The sequence below is a fragment of the Sinohyriopsis cumingii genome, chromosome 15 (assembly GCF_028554795.1).
Source record: "Sinohyriopsis cumingii isolate HCF-2022 chromosome 15, ASM2855479v2, whole genome shotgun sequence".
NCBI lineage: Eukaryota > Metazoa > Mollusca > Bivalvia > Unionida > Unionidae > Sinohyriopsis > Sinohyriopsis cumingii.
In genome coordinates, this window is record NC_142975.1 from 30256915 (window position 1) to 30282754 (window position 25840).

Genomic DNA, 25840 nt, shown 5'->3' on the forward strand with positions numbered 1-25840 from the left:
CAAATTTTGGGTAGAAAAAAGTTGGGTCCAAAAAAATGAGGTTTTTATCTGTATTTTTAAAGTGCAACTAGATATTCCAGATTATTTGGTATCTTTGTAGAGCTACATCTGTCTACCTTTCTGTAATACCACCCACTTTAGTGTATCATGCATGACCATGACAATACAGAGATCAGCAGTAGGCTACTACTTCCTGCCCTGTTAAGTCGTCGCTAGGGGTTTATGTGTTAAATGTATTATGTACCTTTAGCTACAAATAATGATGCTCTCCTGAAAACTTTTTGGGTTACAGTTAGGGAAACAAAACTTGTGATGCTCTGTGGAATTAAAACTATAATAACTTCGGTTTCAAAAATATTAAAAGTATCACTTTATGCTATTTCAGATTACCAGCAATAAAGAAATTGCATCATTAATGCTAAAATGCTTTTTCCAGTTTTTTGGGGGAAGAGAGATACAGAAAGAAGGATGCATATGTATTCCATCACATTTTTCTTTTTGCATCTCGTGATCAAAATAAAATATGGTCTGCTATATGAGAGAGAGAGAGATTTCAGCTCTTCATGTTTGTTTTAGGTTTTTTTTAACCTTATTGCCCTAATGTTGCTGAAGCTTTTGTCAAAGAGAGACAACATTATTAAATGAAACAGTAAATTTAAACTATGAAAATACATGCCATACTCCTACAGGCTTCAAATATTCACAATAGTTATATCCATATAGATACCATGTAGGTTAATCCCAAGAATGACCTTTTGCAGGCTGTCTATGCTATTCTTTGCAAGTATAACAACCTCTCCATTCCCAACAAATAAGAATCTTTTTAAAGTACATGGACACTTCCTCAACTTAGATGGCAATTGATTTATGATCTTTGCTCATGCTATATGTTACTTTAAATTGCTCTCATTTCATCAGCAAGTTCAAAAGATGTCACTGGCTGAGAAATTCACACAAGTAACCACCTGGCATTTCCTTTCATTATATGGTGTGGTATTCATAATACCTATGGGTAGCCTCATTTCCCTATTTTCCTTGCTAATCTGATCTGGTCTGCCAAATCTTGACCTCAAACGTGTTAGCTTCGAATGACTGAATATAAACTGTTAGAGTAGCATATAATTAGCATGTAAATACCACTTCAAAGTCATGTGATTCTTGTATAATGGAAGTGACAACAAAAAACTAGAAGGAATTGCTTACCTAGTGGTATTAATTGATAATGAAATATGATACAATAACTGCATTTGTACAAGAGTAAGATCAGTCATCAGGTAAGTGAACAATACAATACAGATTTACAATCATGAAGACGTATCTCTTTGTATGTCTGGAAAAAGTTTTATTTGATCATTAGGTGCAAGAAGGAAATTGTGATGGAATATGTCTTTGTCATGGTTATTCATCTTCTAGCTTGTAAATTCTAATGCACATATATGTAATCAAATTTAAACAATGTATATTACAAACAACGTACATTACTGATACATGCTGCTTTAGTGCAATTACATCTGATGTATTTTAATTTTTTATACTAACCGTGATGTAGTTGTTCAAAATACTTAATGTGGGGTCATGTATTCTTTCATATATGATCTCTTCCCCAAAATGAAATATTTTGTACACATTATTTTTCATACTTTTGGAGAATTATTGTCCATATGAAAAATATGATAAAGCAATTTGGATGACATAATCCATATGGAAGTCGATTCAGAGTAGAAGACAAAGCTAAGATTTTCTGGTAAAGAAGTATCATATGGCAAATATGGTAGCACAGAATTGGTAAGGGTACAGATTCCAAACCACGTGACTTACAGTCACCATGTTAATTTTGGAAAGGGGTGTGAAATAATTTCATATTTCACTCATAAAAAGGAGTGTCTGTGTCTATCACAGTTGTTTTGCTTGTGCAGTTTGAGTGTGGTGAATTTTGTTCTTAGTCATCTTTGCTCCCATACTAAGACATGTTATCGATAAGATTTTCCTTGCACAAGCAAACTGCGCTTTTTCTTTTGTTTTGAAGATAACACTAATGCCTTCCAAATTTAAGTCATGTGAGACTGGTAATAAAAAGCTTTTAAAGCATTCATGCTGTGTAGAACAAATGGCATGATGATCAAGATGAAACTTGCACTTGATCAGATTTGAGCAGCCTGAATGACCTAAAAGGTGGAATAAAAATCAATGACATCTAACAGGTAGACATTAAAATATCCACATTATCTCATAAAGTAAGTCATTTCATGTAAATTATTTCCATTCATACTTTTGTGTGTACCACAGCATTTATTGTATTTCTTAGATCATTGCTGGATTATATAGGTAGCAGTTCCCATCATTGTTGATCTAATTGGATTGATCCCAATCTAGAAAAGTAGCTGGGCTGATCTCAGAATTTTCAGGACAAAGGGTGGGTAATGCTGGTGGGAATGATCCCCTAGTTAAAGCAGTACAAAATATTTTATTGGCATTATTATCAGTATAGAACACTGGGAGAAGAAAGTCTAGACCATGTCAGTCCAATGGAGATGTATCAAAATAGGTGAAAGCCAAGTATATGGGTATCCATCACAATGTATACAGCAGACCAATGGTGTAAGGAATAGCTACTTTGCTGGTATGAAATTAAAGGCTTGTAACAAAAAATGTATCACTTCATCCTCTGTAAGCAGAGGTCCTTGGTTAAAGATCTGCATTATAATAGATTTATAAGAATGCAAAAAGGTTTATTTCTAGGTGAACTTAAAAAATTGGATAGAACTCTTAAAAATGTCATAGGTCATGAAGTCTTGATCTTAATCAACTTGGTGGTGGGGGTCCCTGAAAGTGATTCGTGCTAAATAACCTTCAGAATATATTGTTGTAGCATAGTATATATAATAGTATAGCTTGATTTTCAATATAAAAATCACCAAAAGTATTGCAAATATGATGTCGGAGTTTGTTATCATCAGCTAGTAAAATCAAATACATTCATGTATGGCAGATTGATCTCTTGGGCTTATCACTTGAGCACAGGAACAAGAATTACTGATAATAGTTCTGGAATGTACCTGTAGATTTTCGGTCATTATTAAAGACACCCAGCTTGTTGGCCATAGTATTGTTGTGATATTTATAGACTTGACTACAACAATGTCCTAATTTTAATGATTTTAGCTTACACAGCAGTCCTTACAGTATATAAAACTTCTCAGTATTCTGCAACCCAATGCATTGGGGGGAATATCATGGATTACATTCAGTTTTCTCGTTTCTACTTTTTAAAAAAGTTAACATCGCAATGAAAAAATGGCTTTGATTTTAACATAGTATGATGTTATGGCTTTCATATGCCAAGGTGTAATAGTGGAGCATTGAATTTGAATTTTTTTTTAAAGTTTGTACAAGAAAAATTGATACTTCCACAGTAGCAGCTAGTGCATTGTGTTGTGATTAAAGTGATGTTTTAGAGCTGGAAGTTAAAGAATTATGGAGTGATTTTCTAAATGTACGTGTCTCATGCAGGGTTTGGAGTACCAAAAATAAGATACGATGGAACACGAAAATCATTGGATCCAGCTGAAGGTTTTGTTTACAAGACCACGTAAGTAATGATTATTGGAAAAGTTTGATTATTTCCTTTCTGTGGAAGGGCATCAAAAACATTAAAGATTTTGTTAATGGGTAAGATGTGAATTATGGATTATGGATTGAATGTTGTTTGAACATTTCTGAAGTAATAAATCCATTACTGTGCATGAAATGCATTAAATTCTTGAGAAATTTGCAGCTATGAATTGGTGGAGAGAGGACATTATCAGCAATTGTAAAGCATTGTGATGAACTAGCGGAGAGCATACATTATCAGAATTGTAAAAGATTGTTATTGAGAAAGAGTACATTATCAAAACATGTACAATATTCTGCAGAAATAGAGAGAGTAAATTGTCAACTATAGTGAAAGACTGTTATGGATCGGCAGATCCGAGAGGGTAAATTATCAGCAATTGTAATAGATTGTGTTGAATTGGAGGAGAAAATACATTATCATGCCATTTACGTGTGATTTTTGGTCTACCTATTTATCTTTCTCTGTGGATACTATTTTGTGAGATTATTTTTTAAAAATTCCTGTATCATTAAACATGATATTCCAGTTATTTCAAATATTCTTTAAAGTGGAGATCTTTCAAATCTAACTGAATTTTATCATCTACCTCAGGCCATCTCTCAGTTATTACCATCAGGTGACATTTTATTTACATCACCAACAACGTAGAAAAAATAGCTGAAGATGCTTTTAACATTTTTTATGCAGTGTGCTGTTAACATTGTCACTTAGACCCAATATATGCCTTTTATGGATTTGTCATCTCGTTACTTTTTGGGACAGTTATAATGGCCCTTGTCAATCTTCATATTTTCACATGGGATATTCCTTATAAATAGCTTACCCCAAGAACCATTCAGTATACTGTTAATGTGAACATTGTTTGATAGATATACATATCTCATCTTTATTTCTGAGAGAGGTATGGCTCTTGTTAATCTATTTTATATCTTTATCTTTCCATGGCATGTTGCTCATATTTATGTGACTTTGAAGGAGGTGGATTTCAAGTATGCCACATCATCATTTAGGAGAGTCATGTCCCTGGATGCCCATCTTCCCAGCATAAGTTCTTCAACTTAAGGCCCTATGGAGCCAAGTTTAGAAAGTAGAGTCATTTTTGATGCACCCATTAATAATAACTCTATAAATAATATTTTGTTAAATAACCTGTACAAAATTTTTCAGGTGGACTTAAGGTGGATTTCAGACACGTTTTTTAAGTGCTTTCTGCCTAAACCATATTTGCTCATTAATGGAGCTTAGGCAAATTTCAAGCAGAATTCAGGATTCAGGGTGGAATTTTTGGCAAAATATGCAAATTGTTTTAAAATTCCACTTAAATGAAAAGACTCTATCTGAGATTTCAGCCTGAAATCCTGTTCAAAATTTTCCAGGTAGATTTCAGACAGGTTTCTTAAGCTTTTTTTGCCCAACCATAAACTTAAAAAGGTTTAGGCGAACTTCAAAAAAACTTAAGGTGGATTTCTGAATATTAGGTGAAATATGCTGATTTTTTGTCCTTAGGTTCTGCTTAAAGAAAAAAATCTATCTAATATTTCCTCCTGAAATAAAATTCTACCTGTAAAAAATCCCATCCAATAAAAAATCTGCTGTAGATTTCTATTAAACTGTCTAATGATGCTTCGATGTTATTGGGAATCAATGATAAATATTTACAATAATTTTTAAAATCGATGATAAATTTTATTTTGACAGACATTATCAAATAAGATTAGGTCTTTTCTTCATTTTCTTTCTTGCATAAAAATCATAATCTGTGATGGCATCATTTAAGTCTTTTTCATTTTACTGCAAGTTTGGTAAGATTTCAAAATAAATTTGACTGAAACTTTCATTGAAATTTTGGAAAGATCTCACTTAAATTTCACTGAAATGAAAAGTTTTTAAGAATTTACTAAAATTTTGGTGAGATTTCACTAAAATTTTCTCCATTATATAGTATTTTACTGAAGTTTCAGTAATTTTTTACAGACATTTCAAAAGGCTTCAAATAAATAATGGATATGAATTAAACGGGGCTTTATTAACCAAGGTTTTTATTTCAGTGTACATGAAACAAAATTATACAGATGTTGTAATTTTATGACATCCAGGGCAAGAGATATGGAAGTTGTACTGCAGACTTAATTTTTGATTAATGTACAAACTATGATGCTGTTGTGGTCTCTTGAATTAGTCCTTGTTTCGTAATCAGCTGTGACACCCGTTTATCATGATATAATTACTCTTATATTACACTGAATTCTAACACCACACAAATATTTTGATAATATAAATGATAATAGCGCTCATGATATTGAAGGATGATTCTACTTGTGGGCCAAGAAAACTTGGCCAAGATATGAATATCTTTGATAGACATGAGTATCGGGCAACAATATCAACAATTTGCACCCATGATCCATACATTGTCCCTCTTTAAATTCTGGAAGTTAATCAGTTTGGAGTTACATAACTTTGAAATCATCTTGGTTCAATTCCTTGTCACATTTAGCATGTTAGCCGCGACTGTCAAACTCTTTATGGCACAAATATCAAAATGCTAGTCTTGGCATTCAGTTTTCCTACAGATTGACCAATTACTTTCCCATCAACTTTGCATTCCAGCTATTCTCATTGCTGCACATTTTTTTGTTACACGATGATTCATTGGACAAGTACAAACTTTTGACCAATCAGAAAGCTCTTTACAGCGATCATCTGTTAAAATGGAAAACAAGAAAACAATCATGTTTGAGGGCAGTTAAATCCACTTGAAGCTAAACAAAAATTCAACAACAATAACAACATTATATATTTGAAAATGAAACAACAAGGAGAGATGCAGAAAGAAGAATGAACAATAAAATTACAGCTATCAGAAATAGAAAATATTAATGTTGTGAAAATCATTCAAATTGTACAAGAAACAAAAAATAAATTTTATTATGTCTTATTGATATCTTCTAATGAATGTCAGTAATATTACAATCACAAAATATCACTATATTTTCAGAGTTTTTGGCAAACTCTCGGTGACATTTCAATCACAAATTGTCAGTGACATTTTCAGAAACATTGGCAGAATCTGTGAAATTTCAACCACAAAATTTCACTGATATTTTCAGAAGTTTTGGCAAAATATAATTTTAGTGAAAAAAGGACATTTGAGTGAATGTCACAAAATTTTCACTGAAATTTCAGTCACATTTTCACTAGGGTGTCCATTTTGTAGAGCATAATTTAATTAGAAGCAAAAAAAATTGTATTTCATAGTAAACATCAGATCAAGTTCAAACTCCACCAGATCAAGTCCAAAATTCACCTTGCACCAAATTTTCATAGATTCATCTATGCTTGTAGTTCTTTTGATAAAGTTCAGATTATGCCTAACATTTCTGCTACAATCAGTCCAAGTCCAAAATCCATCTTAACGTTGGAAAATGAACTGGACAATCAGAACTTCTAACAGTTATCCTTTAGGAGGAAATACTATGCTTAACTATTAGACGGATTCATTCTGTCACCTTAGCCGTATCCCAGTCTGCCTAAAGTCCGTCTGAAATTTGGAGTTTTTAGGTAGAATATACCCTGAATCCACCTAAAATCTAGGTGGAATCTGCTTAAAATTTATGTATAGGAACATTGATTTGGATAGCTACTCACTCTTGATCTGGCACTATGCTACTCTGTCATCAGAACTTTTAAACACCTTTAAGCGTCATCTTTAAAACTGCATTCTAGGCATAGTCCTGTATTGATTAAATTATTCAAGTTGTATTGGCTTTTTGAGTGAGAAAGGTTAGATGTTGATAGAGTTTTACTTTAAATTGTTTCATTTCAGGAACCTTTTCTGGACTGCTCCAGAACTGCTGACTCTAAAGGTAAAAACCCTGAATGATGTCAGGAATGGAACGCCTCTTGGTGATGCTTATTCGTAAGTATCCTTTATGATTGATGGAATCCCTCCTGGTGATGCTTATTTGTAAGTATCCTTTATGATTGATGGAACCCCTCTTGGTGATGCTTATTCGTAAGTATCCTTTATGATTGATGGAACCCCTCTTGGTGATGTTTATTCATAAGTATCCTTTATGATTGATGGAATCCCTCCTGGTGATGCTTATTCGTAAGTATCCTTTATGATTGATGGAATCTCTCCTGGTGATGCTTATTCGTTAGTATCCTTTATGATTGATGGAATCCCTCTTGGTGATGCTTATTTGTAAGTATCCTTTATGATTGATAGAACCCCTCTTGGTGATGCTTATTCGTAAGTATCCTTTATGATTGATGGAACCCCTCTTGGTGATGTTTATTCGTAAGTATCCTTTATGATTGATGGAACCCCTCTTGGTGATGCTTATTTGTAAGTATCCTTTATGATTGATAGAACCCCTCTTGGTGATGCTTATTCGTAAGTATCCTTTATGACTGATGGAACCCCTCCTGATGATGCTTATTTGTAAGTATCCTTTATGATTGATAGAACCCCTCTTGGTGATGCTTATTCTTAAGTATCCTTTATGATTGATGGAACCCCTCCTGGTGATGCTTATTCGTAAGTATCCTTTATGATTGATGGAACCCCTCCTGGTGATGCTTATTTGTAAGTATCCTTTATGATTGATAGAACCCCTCTTGGTGATGCTTATTCTTAAGTATCCTTTATGATTGATGGAACCCCTCTTGGTGATGCTTTTTCGTAAGTATCCTTTATGATTGAGCTCACATAGTTCATGACCAAGACGGTCAGTTTGGTAAAGTGCTGTATCTATCACATAGCTCATGATCAAGACTGTCAGTTTGGTAGTAAATTGCTCTATCTATCACATGCTAATTACTTTTAAATTTTGAATTGCTACTTTATATATTTGGTTTATTATGCATTTCATCATGTTTGTGCATTACATCATAACATTTTACATGTGCTCCATTTTCATACCCATACTATATCTGTGAAGATAATTCATTGCATTCCATTATGTTCCATCTCTCATGAATTTAATTTTCGGTCAGGAACTTGAAAAGAATTGAATTGATTGAATGTAACTTTTGTTGAGCCTGGTTGGGGTAGTTTCTGCCTTCTAGGCATACTCTGTAGGCCTTGTACTTATTAATGCAGCACATTGAAATGGTAATTTTGACTGGGTTTGTAAATTTTCTATTCAAGTAAATATTTGGTGCACTGTTAAGGAGACCAGTCTAATTATATTGTTTCACATTGGTTTGTTATCTGGGCAGGTTTGGTTTTGATTAACATTTTATTTTGTTAAAATTATGATTAAATTCAATAGAGAAAGGAATTATAAAACAGATGGAACAACTGTGGAATAGATAGAAGAATGACTAGTATCCAAAACCAGAAAGAAACTCTGTTTTTCACAAGTAAATTTGCATGCATCCTTTGGACAATTGGGGGAGAGGGGTAATTTGTAGAGGTAAATGTGGCTTGCAGCTCAGCTTGTAATCAAACAAAAGTACATCATTTTACAATGTGCACAAAGTCCCTGATGACCTGCTTCCAGGACTCCTTTAGTGAAGAAAATAATCTTAAGTCACAAGCTTGTATTGGATGCAATGCATGCTCTGAAAGGCAGTACCGTATTCACCGTAAGTTTTCAGACTGCAACAAATAACTACATTTTTTGTTGTCCGAATACATATTGAATTCTTTAATTAGGTGTCCGAAAACATACAGGTGAGGATAGATTTATTGCCTCCCCCCACATCCATAACGAAGTTACCGTTAGCTCACATGACGATGTGCTGCCATGAAGTAAAACAACTATTTTGTCTAACACCATGGAAAGGATAATGAACGAAAAACAGGCATTACTTGCCCATTTTGTCTATTTGATAATGTCCATCCACCAGAAAACACAGCCATACATGTATTAGAGCCACGATGTATGCATATTTTCCAAAAGAACCACCATATTAGTAATCTTGCAATCCACAGTTTAACCCTCTGCTAATCAGTGATCATTAGAATCTACATTACAAATGCACACAAGCTTTATTTCTGTGTAATTAAGATATTAATAGAAACTAAATAAAAGATTTTGGAATTATAGTTCTTAAGATATTTATAACAGAAACACTTTAGTATCAAGAGTAGAAATACCAGTACATGTATGATGGCTAATCTTAGAGCACCAATGGTGAAAGGCTTCATATGGGGTGAGTGTTGTAAGCATGCCTAGGAAGGGTAAAAAAATAACAAGCAAGTTACAACATATGAGTAGGCATGATTAATATGTTTGTATTTTTTTAAATAAAGGTGATCTGTTTGTTGTGGTTCTCCCTTCTTTTTTCCACCTAGCTGAGGTTTGCTTCAAAATAAGCAGAGCTTGCCGACTCGAAACAATTGACTGCTCAAAGATTGTTTTGATGCATGTTGGAGATTTCAAGGTGTCGAGGTGGTAATTGTTAATAATATAACTTGTTTGATTTCTTTGACAGGTGTGTTTGGAAATAAGAACAAAATTAAAGACCTAATAATGTTTGCAAGAAAGAACTTAAAGACCTAATAATTTTCCCTATCTGAAATATTTTCAGCATGTATTTTAAGTTTTTTTTTTTTATTTCATGGTGTTTGTTTTTTTTGTAGTAATATCATTATATATGTTTTTTATGTTATAGGTGTTGTCTAATGTTGTAAAGCGCTTAGAGTTTCTAAAGATTAGGCACTATACGAAATCCTCATTATTATTATTATAATTATTATTACCGTCTACAAAGAGGTTTATTACCTGTAGAACAATAACTATGTTTAAACCTTGGTATATAATGCCTCAGGAATAAGGGGTTTGTTTTGTTGCACAAAGCCAATGAATTTTACTAATCCATACCGACTCTCTGATGTATTGTTTAATGATATAAAGCAGGGGTCATGGTTTCTATTCAAACAAAAACTCTCACACCTGTTTGAAGTGGTTTTGTGTGTAACAGTGTCTACACTGACAGCCAATCATATTTTTATTAGCCGAATCAAAGCTATTAAAATATAAAGTATAAATAAAATACCCACCACTGTCAAAAGTCTATATACTGGAGAGCTGTCGTTGTGAAACATAATATTGAGGGAATGTGTATATATGCCAAGGAGCTTGTCGCAACAAAATTTCCAGAGAGCAAATTCCATGCCAGTCGTTCTTGAGGAGAGAGTTTCGTGAAAAGACATGGGTTTGTGCTCAGAAGCAGGAACTCTCATGCCCAACATTTACCCAGGGATTTGGAAGAAAAGATTGCTTCATTCCACAAGTTTGTGATGGATAGATGTGAGGAGGACGAGTTTGACGATAAGTTTATTATTAACATGGATGATGTACTTTGATCTTGTGCCAGGGAAAACAGTGGATAAAGAGGGAATGAAAAGCATTCCGATTCATACAACTTGAGCGGAGAAGAGACAAATTACGTTTTAGCCGTTGCAGGTTCTGGCAACGTATTACCCCCAATGATTATTTTCAAGGGAAAGAGACATCTAGATCTGAAGCCACCAATGGGTGGTATATTGCAGTTCAAGAGAAAGCATGGATTGAAGAAATTTATTTGTCATTCACCAGAAGAGAGCGATCACTATTTGCTATCGTCTCATTCCGGGCATAAAGAAACAGTTGCAGCATGGAAATGTTGTGCCAGCAATAATACCAGGAGGCTGCACATCCAGGTTGCAACTTCTTGATGTGAGCATCAATAAACCTGTCAAGAGCTACCTCCGCTGCAGTGGACAGAATACATTGGGGATGCTACGAATGCATTAAAATCGTCTGATGAAAGCAGCAACGGACTGATCATGACAGCCAGCAAACAGACTGTATTTGGACAAGGTAGTAAATGCCATGGACAAATTGAAGGAAAATGAAATCTTTCAAGGTGTGCGTCATCAGTGTCAATCTGAGCGGAAGTGAAAATGCGCTGATCAGAAATGACAAACAATTAAACAATATGGATGATGATAATGATACAGAATTTGAGGGCTTTTTGTCCGAGGACCTAAAAACGGCTATGGACAAGCCACTTGAAATTGAATAATATATTTAAATATATTACAGCATTAAATCATATTTCTTTTCATTCTTTGATATTGCTATTTATTGTGTATGGTTTAATATAAAAATGTTTATCTATCAGTCTATCTGCATACATACATATGGTTACAAATTTTAAATTATCTTAGTTCATGGAAGTTCATGATCACATTAAATAATTAGCAACCAAATGAAGCGAACTTTGCATCAGTTAAATTAACGGCAAACACGCTGTGACTTTTACATTAAAACGACGCAGAAGATCTTTTTAGATTGTGTTCAGAAAAATAAATTGTAGAAAAATTATAGCGGAGCAATGTCCAAAAACTTACAAGGCATTTTAAATATTATATTCCCCCCCCCCAAAAAAAAAATGGTGTCCAAAAACATGTGGTAAATACAGTATAATAGGTCCCTATTTCTCTTACATATATCACTGTAAACATGGTAGTCCTTTGAATCCAAAAAGGACAGTCCTAGTCTTAACTTGCATTATAGCTGATGACAGCTGAGACATTGGAAATCCATTGCAGTTACAGGGATGGAAGCTGACATGTGGCAACACTCCAAGGCTACTTCCATCTGGCTCCAGCACTCATTTTCAAGGCCATGTGAAGTCTTGCAGTTAAGAGCATGCAATTGGGTTCAGTCTGTTCTGTTCGTTCAAGCTCCAATGGTTTGAAACCATGCCACTTTAGCGTACATTTTAGCACTTATGTTGTTGGCCTTGCTTTCTTAGCCATGTGCCAGTTCCCCACAGATCTGTTTTGGCAAGCAGGTATCATCCATTCTGATGACATGGCCTGATCAGTGAAGTTGGGCCTTGAGCAGCATTGCCTTGAAGGTTGTTTTTTTGGCTTTACCCATGATGCCAAGGTTGGTAACCTTATCTTGTCACCATGTCACAATATTTCTCCAGCAACTTGATGCATCTGCAGTAGACACTTCAAGTCTCACAGCCATAGAGCATGGAGGTGAGGACCACTGCGTTATACACCTTTAACTTGGCGAATAGTGTAACTTTGTGATCGTTGAGTAGTCTGTCAGAAACCTTCCGAGTGACCTACTTGCTTTTCTGATCCTTGTGGAGATCTCCTTATCAAGCAAACCATCACTGAAGATGACTCTGCTTAGATATTTGAAGCCACCCACAATTTTCAGTTGAGTGACATCAAAAGTGATGACTGGCTGTGGTGCACTGGTGTTTGGGGTTGGCTGGAAAAAAACTTAGTCTTGCCAAGGTTAATTGTGAGGCTGAATAGCTTGGAGGCTTTGGAAAACTTGCTGAGCATTGTTTGCAGGTCACTTGTCTTTTGTGCCCTGAGATCAAAGTTGTCAGCAAACAGGGCTTCACAGAAGAGAACTTCCAGTGTCTTTGTTTTTGCCATTGTCTTTGTTTTTGCAATGAGTCAGCGCAGGTTGAAGAGTGAATCATCAAGCCAATATCCATTATTCAATCGCTCCTGTAAATCCTGGATAGTGTGGTTGAGGATACAGATAAAGAAGAGGTTGAAGAGGACTTGTGCCAGGACACAGCCCTGTTTTACCCCCGATCAAGAACCCAGAAGTTTTAGATGGGTCGCCATTTGAGAAGACCTATCCTTTCATGCCTCTTGGAAGACCCAGATGATCAGAATGAATTTGCACAGGCAGATAGATAGTCTTTCTCTTTACTGTATCGATGAACTTGGTGGGGTCAGTGAAGATGGAGTGTAGGTCAAAGTTCTGCTCACTGTATTGCTCCTGGACCTGCGTAACAGTAAATATCATGTCCACCATACTGCATCCTTGATGGAAATTGCACTAGGCCTCAATAGATTAGCCTCTGACACAGTAGTTAGTTGCTTTAATGTGGCTCTGCAAGGATCTTGCCAGCATTGGAAAGGAGGGAGATGCCCCTGTAGTTGCAGCAGTCAGCTTTGCTGCCTTTGTTCTTAAAAAGGAAAATGATCAAGGCATCACGTTTTCTGGCATTGTTTCTCATTCCCACATGCTCTGGAATATATCATGGAAAACATTGATTGTATATCACAGAGAACTTTGATTTCTCTGGGTCCTGCTGCTTTCTAAACTTCCACTAGATTCCATCCTTTCCTGGAGCCCTATACAAGTTCTTGGATAGATGGCCTTCTTGATTTCATCATCTGAAGATAGATCAGATTCCTCCTTTACTGCCTGTTCGGGCATCAGTTTGAGAGCAGATGGGTTGACAGTAGATGGCATGTTTAGCCACCCACTGATGTGGTCAGCCCAGTGGTTTCTTAGCTGTTCCTGGTCTTCAATCACCTTTGATCAATCTATTGAGAGCAAAGGGATGGATCCTGTTTTTGAAAGGCCATAGACAGTTTTCAGTGAACTGAAGAACTGTCTAGAATTGTGAGTAGCAGCATAGCAATGTACTTCTCCAACCTTTGTATCCTATCACTTATCTTTCATCACATGCAGTTCTTACTTGGCCTTTAATTGAGGTGCTTGAACTTACATGCCTTCGAGGTGGAACTTGGGTTGTTTTGCCATTCCACATTTGCTTTGTTTGTATCCTTGATGAGTTCAGTGATTTCATCAAATCAGTCATTATGCTGTTTCCTTGATGACATTCTTAAACCAGCACCAATTCTCAGAGCTGACATAAGCCAGTGGTACTTTTGCTATGAGATTCTGATTGAGTGATTCTTTGAATCAGTTTGATGGTACTCGTGTTTCAGTCTCGCTGTGTTAAACAGTTTTCTGATGCTCTTTGGATGCTTAGCATTGAGTGGGAACAATGCTTATGACAAGCATTGATCTGATCAGTCTGTGGTCGGTCCAACACACACAACCTCACATAACTTACATGGTTAACAGTGAGTTAAAGGTGTGTGGAATGCCCAGGTATTAATAAAACTACCAGTTTCTTCACAATATGTACATGTTTGTTTTTGGAATAATTACATTCCTTAACCAGGTAAGAAATGGTTCCAAATCTATATATCCATTTTCTCTTGCACATAAGAATGCTTCCAGAAGACTTTAGAGTGGATTATACTGGCAATATTGGCCAGGATGTTCAAGCATGGTTTTCAGGTAGAGTCTTTTAGCACTCTTGCAGCAAGAACTATTAGTAGTTTCTTGTCAGAAGATTAGAAATAGTACACATTGACTAATCTCCTCTGATCCAGATTTTGGGCATAATGAATAATGTCTCCACATTATATAATCGACTTGGACCTTTCAATGACAGTTGTGGAGTTCTCTCTACAATACCTGGATGCCTTCTTAAAATGCCATAAGCATGTGATGTGGCCCATATTGACAATGTCTTCCATCAGTAGTTGACATGGCAAGTAATATGTTAATTAATATCTGAAATTTTTTTTACTCTTGTAAGAAAAATTATGTAACATTAAAAATTCCACTTTAAACAATTTCATGTTAGATCTACAATTTTCATGACACTCTAGGAGTAATAATGGTATTTTGTACTTGAATTCCTAAACCTAAGTAATTTGCTTTCTAGATCAGTTGTTTCCATACCTGGATTTGTTGTGTTAAGATCACTTCAAGTTTGTCCTTTGGAAATATGATTATATAGAAGGGTATATGTCGTTTTAGTAATATATTCAGTTGTCAAAGACACTTTGAAACAATAGAAAAATTAGAACTGGGACACATTCATAGCTGAGGTTTTAGTATTTATTGAGACTTAACAACAATGGCAATACATGTACAAAATGAATATAATTTGTAAACAAAACAAAAAGTAAAACAAAGACCAAAATTGCAGCCAGAAATCTTAATGTAAATGAAAAGAAACATCATAAAAGTGTTCTGTATTGGCAAGCAAGGATGTAATGCAACCTAGTTTTGGCCGCATATACTGCCATATACACTCGCATATAAGCCAAATAATTTAGGAAAAAATAAAGCCCTGGAAGAAGGGTGGGTCGGCTTATTCGAGGGCCAGTGTGTAAACTTGACAGTTTTTTTTGGTCTTTTTATTGACTGCTGTAATTGCTGTAAATTTTGGGACATGAAACAATAATTTTTTCCGTGTCCTAAGACATAGGCATGTAAAAAAAGTAACTTTCAGTGACCCAACAATTATTAAACTGTTAAAAAGTACTATGATTGATTTTGTTATTATTCTACATGTGCATATTTTCTGATTTGTCTAACACAAAGCTAAATAAAGGTAAATACAGATTTCATATTTCGTGGGCTGGTTGAGTTTACCAGGGAGACCATGCTGAACTATAATGTACAGTACTTACACAGTGCAAAGCATGCATAACATTCTATTTAGTGAAGAAGTAAATGCTTTATACTAAAATAATTATTTTCTCACAACAATAATTCACAGGTGATACAACAGAACATGTAGGACTTTTCTTGTTTAGAAAAAATGAAAATAGAAGACATAATGTAATGATCAGGAGTTCTCTACAAAAATCGGAAGATATGAAATCGGGAGGTAGGCATGGAGCAACCCCAAAAATCAGTTAGTTTTTTTTCCTCCCAGCGTGAAAGTTGACACATATGGTGTAAGGTCACTTACATCAAAGCAAACTACAGTTCAGCTTTTATGGTATTAACATAATTTTTGAAGCATTATTTCAGAAACTTTATAAGAAAACAGAAAATTAGATAAATTACTTTTCAAACAAGTTTATACCATTTCATTTTAATAATCATGCACACCAACTGTGAGATAAGTATACATGTAATTTTTTTAATGTAAGCTTGCCTAAAGTTTGCCTAAATAAATGCATTTAGAACTTACCTCATGCATTTGAGATGCCTCGGAGTTGTATGCTTATATGCAGGTCATGCACTTTTTAGTGTTTATACCTGTTCAGTTTGGGGGTTGGTTTATATGCGAATGGGCTTATACAAGAGTACATACGGTAGTTGCCTGAGGCTTCAGTACACAATCCTGAAAATAAAATGTTAAGTTTTCTGACAAAATAATGTGAAAAATAGATAATTTTAATTATTACATGAATGTCGGATATCAAGATCAATGATGGTATGAACCACATTTCCTCATTAAGTCCCAGATTATCATCATAAAGTTTCTTAATTGAGATCATTCAAAAATTTCATCTAGGTAGGTAAAGACTGATGAGTTGCAATTCCATTACAGGTAAATGAGTAAACATGTTACTCACCAAGACAGCATCCTTGAGACCCTGATCTAATTATAACTCCGCCATTCTTGACAATTTTGTTCCTTTAAAGTAAAGTCAGTGTCAGTCATATCAATTTCAACAGAGTTGTTACGATATTAATTGACAGCTTAATGATGATAAAGAGTTTCCATAATGGAATATTCCATTACCTTTATTCAGAATAGGCCTGTGTCATTTATACATTTTCTTTACTGGGAAAACATTGCTGATACTGATTTTACAAAATTAGTTTATAAGAATAATTCTCAATACAATGCAGCCACTATCAAAATTTCATGTAAATTGCATCCCAAATATTTATAGGTTGCTGCATTTGTATGGGAAAATATGAGTGAGTTTTTTGGATGGAATACTGCACGACTTTGGGAGTACAGTATATCCATCTGACAAAACAAGTTCGTATTTTCCCATACAAATGCAGCAACCCTTTTATTATATGCTCATTTTCTTATTCTACCTAAGGCTTAATTATATAAACAAAATATACTACAAGAAACAACATAAATGAATGTATGCCGTATTCCAAACTAAATACACAAGTGCAGATTCATCATTACACAACAACATTATTAATGCATACATAACTCCGCCCATATAAATTTGAACTTGTCACATGCTAGACATAAATTTCAAAAGAAAATGGCATTTTTGTCTACTTAAAATTGAAATTTGGAGTCATGTTGTGTATGAATGCGCATTGCAGCAAGTTTTACATTTTATCTGGAATGAATAGATTTTGGTATTTTTGTTGATTCTACGAAATTTCATGATTATGGACTGGATTCATGTATGCAAATTCTACATGAAATGCATCTGATTCAAGCAGTGCGGGTGAAGCATGTTTACATCTGCAAGTGTGCGTGTTCTGTCATTGATATTTGAAATCATAATGTGGGAAAAATATGAAGTGCTTTAATTGCAATTATGAAAAAGACGCAATTTAATGTTTATTTCATTTTTAGTGCAGTAAGGAGGATGTAATTGCACTTGGAATATAGTAGAAATTACAGTACAGTTTTGAAATATGTGATCAAGCTTGAGAACTCATGACATGGTTATTTTAATTCAGATTTGCAGAACTAAGAAAGTACATTTTGAGGAAATTCAGAATGTAAAACTGGAAGTATATTTTTTGCCATTCTTATTACCAGCTAAAAGAGACAGTTTATGCCTTTATAACTTGCCATGTTTTTTGTAGGTACCAAGTAATTTTATGAAATCTGGCGTTTATCACCAAATTCCAAAACATTGTATCAAAAAGGTTAACATGGAATGTAGCAAAGCAGCTGGTATGTGGCAGTCCACGAAACATCTGCTTTAGTTCATTCAGAAACAAATTTAATCAACCAAAACATAAAGTGTCTGCTTCACAAGAGTACATGATTTGTTTACAAAGTAGTTCCTAATACACTATTGGGCACATGTGTCCAGCGCGTGAGGGCATTATGAATATGTACAATATTGTAAAATACTGAACAATTCTGATAATGTGAAGTTAACAGAGAAACAAATGAACATAATGTCATATGATGTTCAATCTTCAAAGAACTCTGTTAGGGACAATTGTCTATCTTTTTGTAGGTTTGGAATAATCATGTCTGAAGTCTGCACAAGGAAAAGTCCTTACTCTCGTGAGATTAACTTCCTTACACCAGAGGACATTATATTGCTCATCAGAGATAAAGATGATCCACTCGCAGAGAAGGCCAAGATGGTATGTACATTTTATTGTGGAATCTGCCTTGGCATAAGCTCAACATAGCAATTTTATTGGCATCGCTGTGCACGTCCATCCATCTGTATGTATACCTGATTAAAAAACATAAGGCAGGCTGAACCAAATGGTATCCTGTATTTTTCCACATACAGTTTTTCCCATGTGTATAACATGCAGAAGATTGTGAGCAGCTTGATACATAGTTGGATTAAAATCTGATGGTGATACAAGATGCATCAGAAGAATAGGGTATGTGTTATTCACTTTAAATCATATATGGAATATAAAAAACTTTGTTATGCTAGTGTTTTGTGCACCCATGTGAGAGAACCAGGATTTCAAACCAGGTGGTTTATCAGTTTTGATCAGTAGATTGCCTTCTAAGCTAGTTGTTTCTTTGTCAGCATAAATTTTACATTTCATGGGGACTGAAAACAAAACAAGTGCATTTTTGGTCATCCGTATTCTCTTAATACCGTAATTAAACAGCAAGTTTTTAACATAAATTGGATTGGATTATGATGGAAAATGTTATAATAATGCTCAGTACGAGTTAGTATATTGTCAATTTATGAAGAGGAAGAGTTATTTATTTTATAGTTAACTGCAAAGATGCAGCAGCATTTTAAGTTCACAAGATCACGGTCTAGTGACCACTGATGCCATTCATCAAGACTCAGACCCAAAACTCTGTTGGCAAGTTTCACCTCAGTAAATACAACAAAATAAAGTTGATTTAGACTTGAAGAAAAAAATGGAAAAAAGTACATGATATATTTATGCTATTGTTAATAATTTGTTCCAACATTAAAAGTGATTGTCTTGTAATATATTTGAAACTGATATATTGTATCCAGGGCTTGAACTTGATTTATGTTCATGAAAAAGTGAATTGTTTATGAAATACAAAAGATGCATGCCTTTGAAAGATATGCAGCCTTAGGACCCTACTACTTGCATACACACACTGATATCCAAGCATTGTTGAACTGTTGTGATATTTCTTGGCTGGTGGTTTCTTAGAATAGTGAGAAAGCACATGTTCTGGCATTTTACATCAGTTGAAGAAACAAATATAAGAGCTCTCTGTAAATGTTCCTCTTAAAACATCTTAATATATTAACAGTTAAAAAAGACAAAAATCAAAATACTAACACTAGTGTGTCTGGCAAAATTATGTTTTATGGTCAGTCTCCGTTTTATCTCCCCTTTGACAAATGTCAATCTGTTTTCATCAGAGGCTCAAAAGACATGATGGATCACCTTTTATTCCTTTATTACTTTAACACCTCAAAAAAGCCTCCCACATTTTACTTTAAAATCTGCAAACTCCAACAATAAGGTAATTAATTAACAGCTTGCTGTGTACACATGCCAACTGTTCTTTGACAATTATAATCCTTTTGCACTGCCACACACCATTGCACTAACTATTGTACTGTTGGAACATTGACAGTCCCCAGAGTGTATAAAACTAATGTTTGCTTGTTTAAAAATTATTTTTATTTATTTCAACTGCTAAACAGTATGCTACAGCCTTTAAAACAGTAGTTTTTGCCTTCTGCCAGGAGAATCACATGTGTTGTTATGTAATGGCAGGTCTGACCTGGAATTCACCAGGAGAATTTAAGTCTATACTTTGTTCTAAGTATGTAATTCAGCAACCTGACTGACTAAAATTTTAAGTCCATCTTAAAATTGAACAATTAAAAGTCTGAATACTCGACTAAACTGGTACCTTATGTTAGTGATTTTTTAAAAAATTTTACCTAGATTTTACCAATAGAACTAAGTTTGGACTTGTGTAGAATACAGCAATCTGATTGTCTAAAATACAAGTTTTACTTAAGACTGACCAATTCGGATAGTAGCTTATCTGTATCAAGTTTATCAAAATCTGAACAGATATGCGGCCTAAAAACACATATGAAGGAGACAACATTGTTGGATATTTTTACCATCAAAATATAAATGTTGATTTTAATTCGTTGATATCTATGTTCCCATTATATTCTTTGAGCATACAGAGTTTAACTTACCTGTGTTTTTTGTTTCTACTCAAACTTTTAAGGTACTTAATAGACTGAAGATAGATCTGGAATGAGGCTTTATATTAAGCTCTGGACGAAATTTTCTGAATACATTTTACAGATTTGCAGCCCCTGTTCAACCAAGACTTTTGCTTTTCATATTGCGGAAGCACATAAACCCACACTACAACACTGTTTGTGCAAGGAAATCTTTGCCTATTTGGTAAATTTAAAACTAGGCTGTAGGACATGGATTAGGATCCTAGCCAGTGTATAAAGAAAAATAAAGAAAAACTAAGTTTTATGATGTATATTATGACTTAATGGTCTTAAAACTAAGTAACCTAAAAAGCACAGCAAATATGTTTAGTAACATTTAACACATTTTATTTCCCTAGAATACAAAGTGACAATTTAAACTAAACTTTCAGTATTGTGAATTAAATTCCAAATAATTCCAAATAATTATAAGAGTTCTATCACAAGCCCAAAGGTGTAGAGTCTTCCAAATGAATTTCACTGGTGTTCTGAATGAATTAGTCATAAATGTACCAATAGTCTCAATGCATCACACTGATATAATCTGGATTGAATTCACAATAATGACAAAAAAGTGATCTAGTTCAAAATGTCAATGAGCAATTTGAGTTCCAATAAATATTAAATAAATGATTCCTCTCTAACCATATCTGAACATAGCAGTAAATAATTTTATAGATTGAAGTTAAAGAAGGATTGAATAATTTTTGTTTATCAGAATCTTATATAAAAACCTGACATAATAAAAGGACCAGGATGAGGGTCAGAAGTCCATTTCCAAAACATTCTTAGGCTAGATCATAAACTTGAATATCAGTAAATAACTTATTTATAACTTATAAAAAATTGTCAAAAATCAGTTTGGCAGTATAATTTCCAAGGGAACTCTGGTCATAGTAAACAAAATTTTAAAAAATGGCATTAGTGAGGTTGGCCCAAGCTTCTTCCCACAGTTGTAGATAAAGATAAAGCTCAAACCACAAATTAAATATGCATGACAGTGGACTGCAAAATTAATTTTTCAATGCAAGCAAGACTACTACTAGTAATTATCGTCAGGTATTCACCTTCCCAATACGGTGTGCATGTAAATGAGTGGGAATGTTGAGGGACATAATGTAAAGCTGGAGCGAGAGGGAATTAGAACTGGTGCAAGTGTATGTAAAAGTTATTACTTTTATGTTTCTTTGAACATGACAATAATTTATTACTGATCAATAACAAAATAAGGATCTATAAAATGATCTGCAGCTGCACATACAGATTGCTGGATAACTGTAGATATATTTGTGACACAGGTAAATGTCACTAATATAAGTGTATTACAGAAAGAGTTGCTAATGAGCACAGAGTATATGGTAAAATCTGAGTGCTTTTAGGATACTCCAACAGATTTCAAGGCCAATATGCAGAAAGTTTATGGATGAAATTCTCTGTCACGTCTTGCAATTTTAGGTGGTCTTAACATTAAATGTCTGCAAATCCATGTATGGTGATTCACATTCTGGAAGACTTACCTAAGAGCAATCGCTGTGAATAGAGAAATTGATGAAGTTACACAATATACAGTGGAAGATAATTAAGATATTAATTAATCAGCTGTTTGTAATACGTTGAAGATGAATCGTTGCAGCTCAGAAAGGTTTCTGCAAGATGGGTCACACATTTGTTGTAGGCTGATCAGTAACAGACTCAGATTGAAATCAGCAAACAGCTGCTGGCAAAGTATGAAACGAGTGACCAGTGTCATTTAAATGATGATGAAACATGGATGTACGTTTTTGAAACTGATGCAAGATAAATAATAAAGTTTGGATCAGAGATAAGGGGTGGAAACCACAAATCATTTGTTAGTCAGACTATCAAAAATAATTTTATATGTATTTTTTTTTTAATGCTAAAGGCCCAGCCTTATGGATTATAGCTGTGCCCCATTCTGCTTTTGTCACTAGACATTTTTGTGTGTCAAAAGTATTGCCAGAAGTTGTAGAACACTACTGAATCTGTGCACCAATAAACAAGCTATATATCTATCTACTCCATGCAAGCAATAATAGTACATAAATCCATTGATTTGACATGCTTCATAAGAATCCAGATTTTTCCACATCCTCCATACAGCCCTTATTTTGTGCTTTTTGTCCTGTTGTCAAAGATTTGCTGATTTTAAATCGACTTGGTAGATGGAAGCGCATTTTCAAGTGTATAAACAGTACATCAAAAGTGAATACAAAATGGCATTATCAGATCGAGTAAGTGTATGAAGGTACATAGCTAGTACTTGAAGGAGATGCAATGATGTATTGTAATGAAGAACTTTGTTGTGCATCATACTAATATTCAGAACTTTTTAAATACCCCTCATAAGTATAGATTTGAGGCAGTGTGAGGATACAGGGAAAGAAGAACAAAAGAAATTCAAACACATGTTGTAACCTATGGCTTCATCGTCCCACAAGTCATACTGAGGAAAGAACAAGATTCTGACACACAAGGACACATATATCAGTTAGGTTGTCAGACAGTGGTTTCAGAACTTTTTTTGGCATCTTTTCTAATCAGCAGGCGTATGCACTTCAGTGACAAAATATTCCTCCGAGGATTAAAGCATTTGTATTTCATTAAAGCCAGACTAGTAACAAAAAGCAAAAACTAACAGTACTTAAATTCCTCTTAAGTAATAGCATAAGTCCATCTCATTTCAATTAATGACAGGACCAGCTTTTAAAAAGACCATTTTCCTGAACTTATTAACCCCTGTGGCAAACAGCTACACATTCCCTTACATCATACATGCAGAGGGATCACCCAGAGCAGTGTTAGTCTTACCAGTGCTTGTATCACCTGAGTTGCTGACTTTTACAGAGGGGGATATTTGCAATAAATTGTTGTTTTTTTTGTGTTTTTATTTAGCTTTGTATTTTTTCAATTCAGCTGAAATTTGTCAGATGTACTCAATAAAATTATGTACATATTGGTATAAATTTTATGCAACATGCAGAAGTAAAACTCAGGCATAAAAATAAACAAATTTACTTAAAAGTTTGCTCCTCATGTCATTAATAATCCATAACATCCATTTTGAATTCACACTGAATAATTCAAACCCTCAACACATGAAATAATTTTATTTTATGTAGACAGAAATTCTACTTGTCGTGTCTCTTGTTGTCTCTTTACCTCATGTGAAAACTGCAGAGAGGTTTATTTTTCTTTCCTTTTACATACTTTTCTTAGAATTCTCCACTAAATATTTCTTAAAAAAACACTTGAATAAACTCAGAATTTTGTACACTCAAGCTAATTAAATTCATTTTCTCAAACATTCATTTACCAATTGTTCAAATGATCTAGAAAATTTTCCATCAGAGTCTGATTCTTGTCATTTTACATCATTTTCAGATCTAAATAATTCCAGTATTTCTGGCGCTATCACACTCAGTTTCTTTCCCAGTATGCTGCAATGTTTCCTGTATCTATGTAAGTTAATTGATTGGTTAAACTGTCTGCAAATGACGAAATGGCTTGAAATCAGTCAAATTTTGGTTTGTGCCACTTGAATTTGTCTTGCGGGATACCTCTATATACTAATACTGCCAAAAGTGGTACCTGGGATACAGGCAAAGTAAACTGCACCAAATTATCTTGACATTCAGGAGATAAGGGAGGTAAATTACAGGTTAATTTGGCATCAGGAGATAATGAGTTAACCCATTATCTACCATGATGCCTCTGTGCATCACTTGTAAATAATTCTTCAACTGCACTACTGTCAATATGTGCTGCTTTCTCCCCACTGATGCATAGTTCCAAGTAATGCTTGAAATACTAGTACTAAACATATGCATATATGACCATTGTGTTAACTGAATGTTGATTAGTTGAAAGTTCAAAAGTTTACATATTTTTGATTATCAATAACCAATGCAAGGACTGTGTACTTGACATTTTGATATAAGTTTGTCACATTGTACTTCATATTCATACACAGACGAAGGACATCGCTGCACAGTAATGAGAAATGTATAGTCTGACTATACATCCCCATTTGTACCCCCCTACCAATTTCAATAATAAAAACATTTAATGTGATAAAAAGTGCACAGAACTAAGCCAATTGACTCACTGATTTATAATTTTAACCTGAATTTGACCAAAATGTCACTAACACTGGCATCCCCTGTGCCATTCATGCTTAAGGGACTTTCCATAATAACATGGTGGTGCCATATTGTGTACACTATGGGCTAGTTTATTTCCATCAGACAACATAATGACATAGTTGATCCTATTCGGTAACTGCCAGATAATTCTGTAAATTACCATTACTTTGAGAGTTTGGAACTAAATTCCTTTGCACACATGAACACTGAAATTAAGCCACTTGTTAAATCTACGTGAAAGGCAACTTTGTTTTTGTCATTCTTTTCCTTTGCTTGATTTAACATTGTAAATATCGGAAGCAGATGACATAATATATGCACATCTGTAATCATGCGTACACTCCTTTGCTGGAAATGGACTTGCCCAGGAACTGGAAATGAATCTTGAGCATGTCTGTCTATTATATTGAAAACTTCTGTTAAGTGTGAAACATACAGAACATGACGGTGTTAGGGACACTACTCACAGGTTAGAATTGTAAATCAATGAATGAATTGATCACATTAAAGGTTTCCATTATTGAAATCGGTAGGGGGGTACAAACAAACGGGGATGTATAGTCAGATTTACAGTTATGGTAAACAAAGATTCTGATTAAGATATTAGTATAGAAGAGTTTGATGGATCAAGTTTAGAAGTTGCCTCCTATTTTGATGTTAGTCTGGTTTCAACACCAAATTTAAATTATAAAACATGGAAACTATAGTCCCATTTGCGCAATGGTCTGATGACATCTCCATGTTTAAGATTGATCATTTGATTCAACTTTTAAGTATGGAACATCTGTTTAACAGGAAAGATTTTAAGTATTTTCCTAAATGTGTGATGGAAAAGCTTGTAAAAGAAGTGGATGCTTGTTCCAAAAACAAGGGGGACATAAATGGGTGTTTCATGGGATCTGAATTTCTTCTATGATGAATGTGGAAAGATTTCAATAACAGACAACATTCATGGTAAGCTCAAATACCAACGGTACAGTGGAGTTATCAAAACTATACTTACAGGTAAGTCTCATTTAATTTCTAAATTCCATTGCCCCTTTGCTGCACTTTTCTGATTCTAGCAGATTTTAGAATTGTGCATTCATA

The 25840-nt window shown here is 34.3% G+C and overlaps 1 protein-coding gene across 1 annotated transcript in view; it reads left to right on the forward strand.

The window, feature by feature from the left end:
* Nucleotides 1–25840, forward strand: part of LOC149781478 (uncharacterized) — a 430415-nt gene that overhangs the window by 343098 nt on the left and 61477 nt on the right. The window contains exons 33-35 of the mRNA XM_089934971.1: nt 3511–3589; nt 7443–7535; nt 18384–18516. Of these exons, the coding sequence (XP_089791097.1) occupies nt 3511–3589; nt 7443–7535; nt 18384–18516 (305 nt within the window). The remainder of the gene's footprint in view (nt 1–3510; nt 3590–7442; nt 7536–18383; nt 18517–25840) is intronic.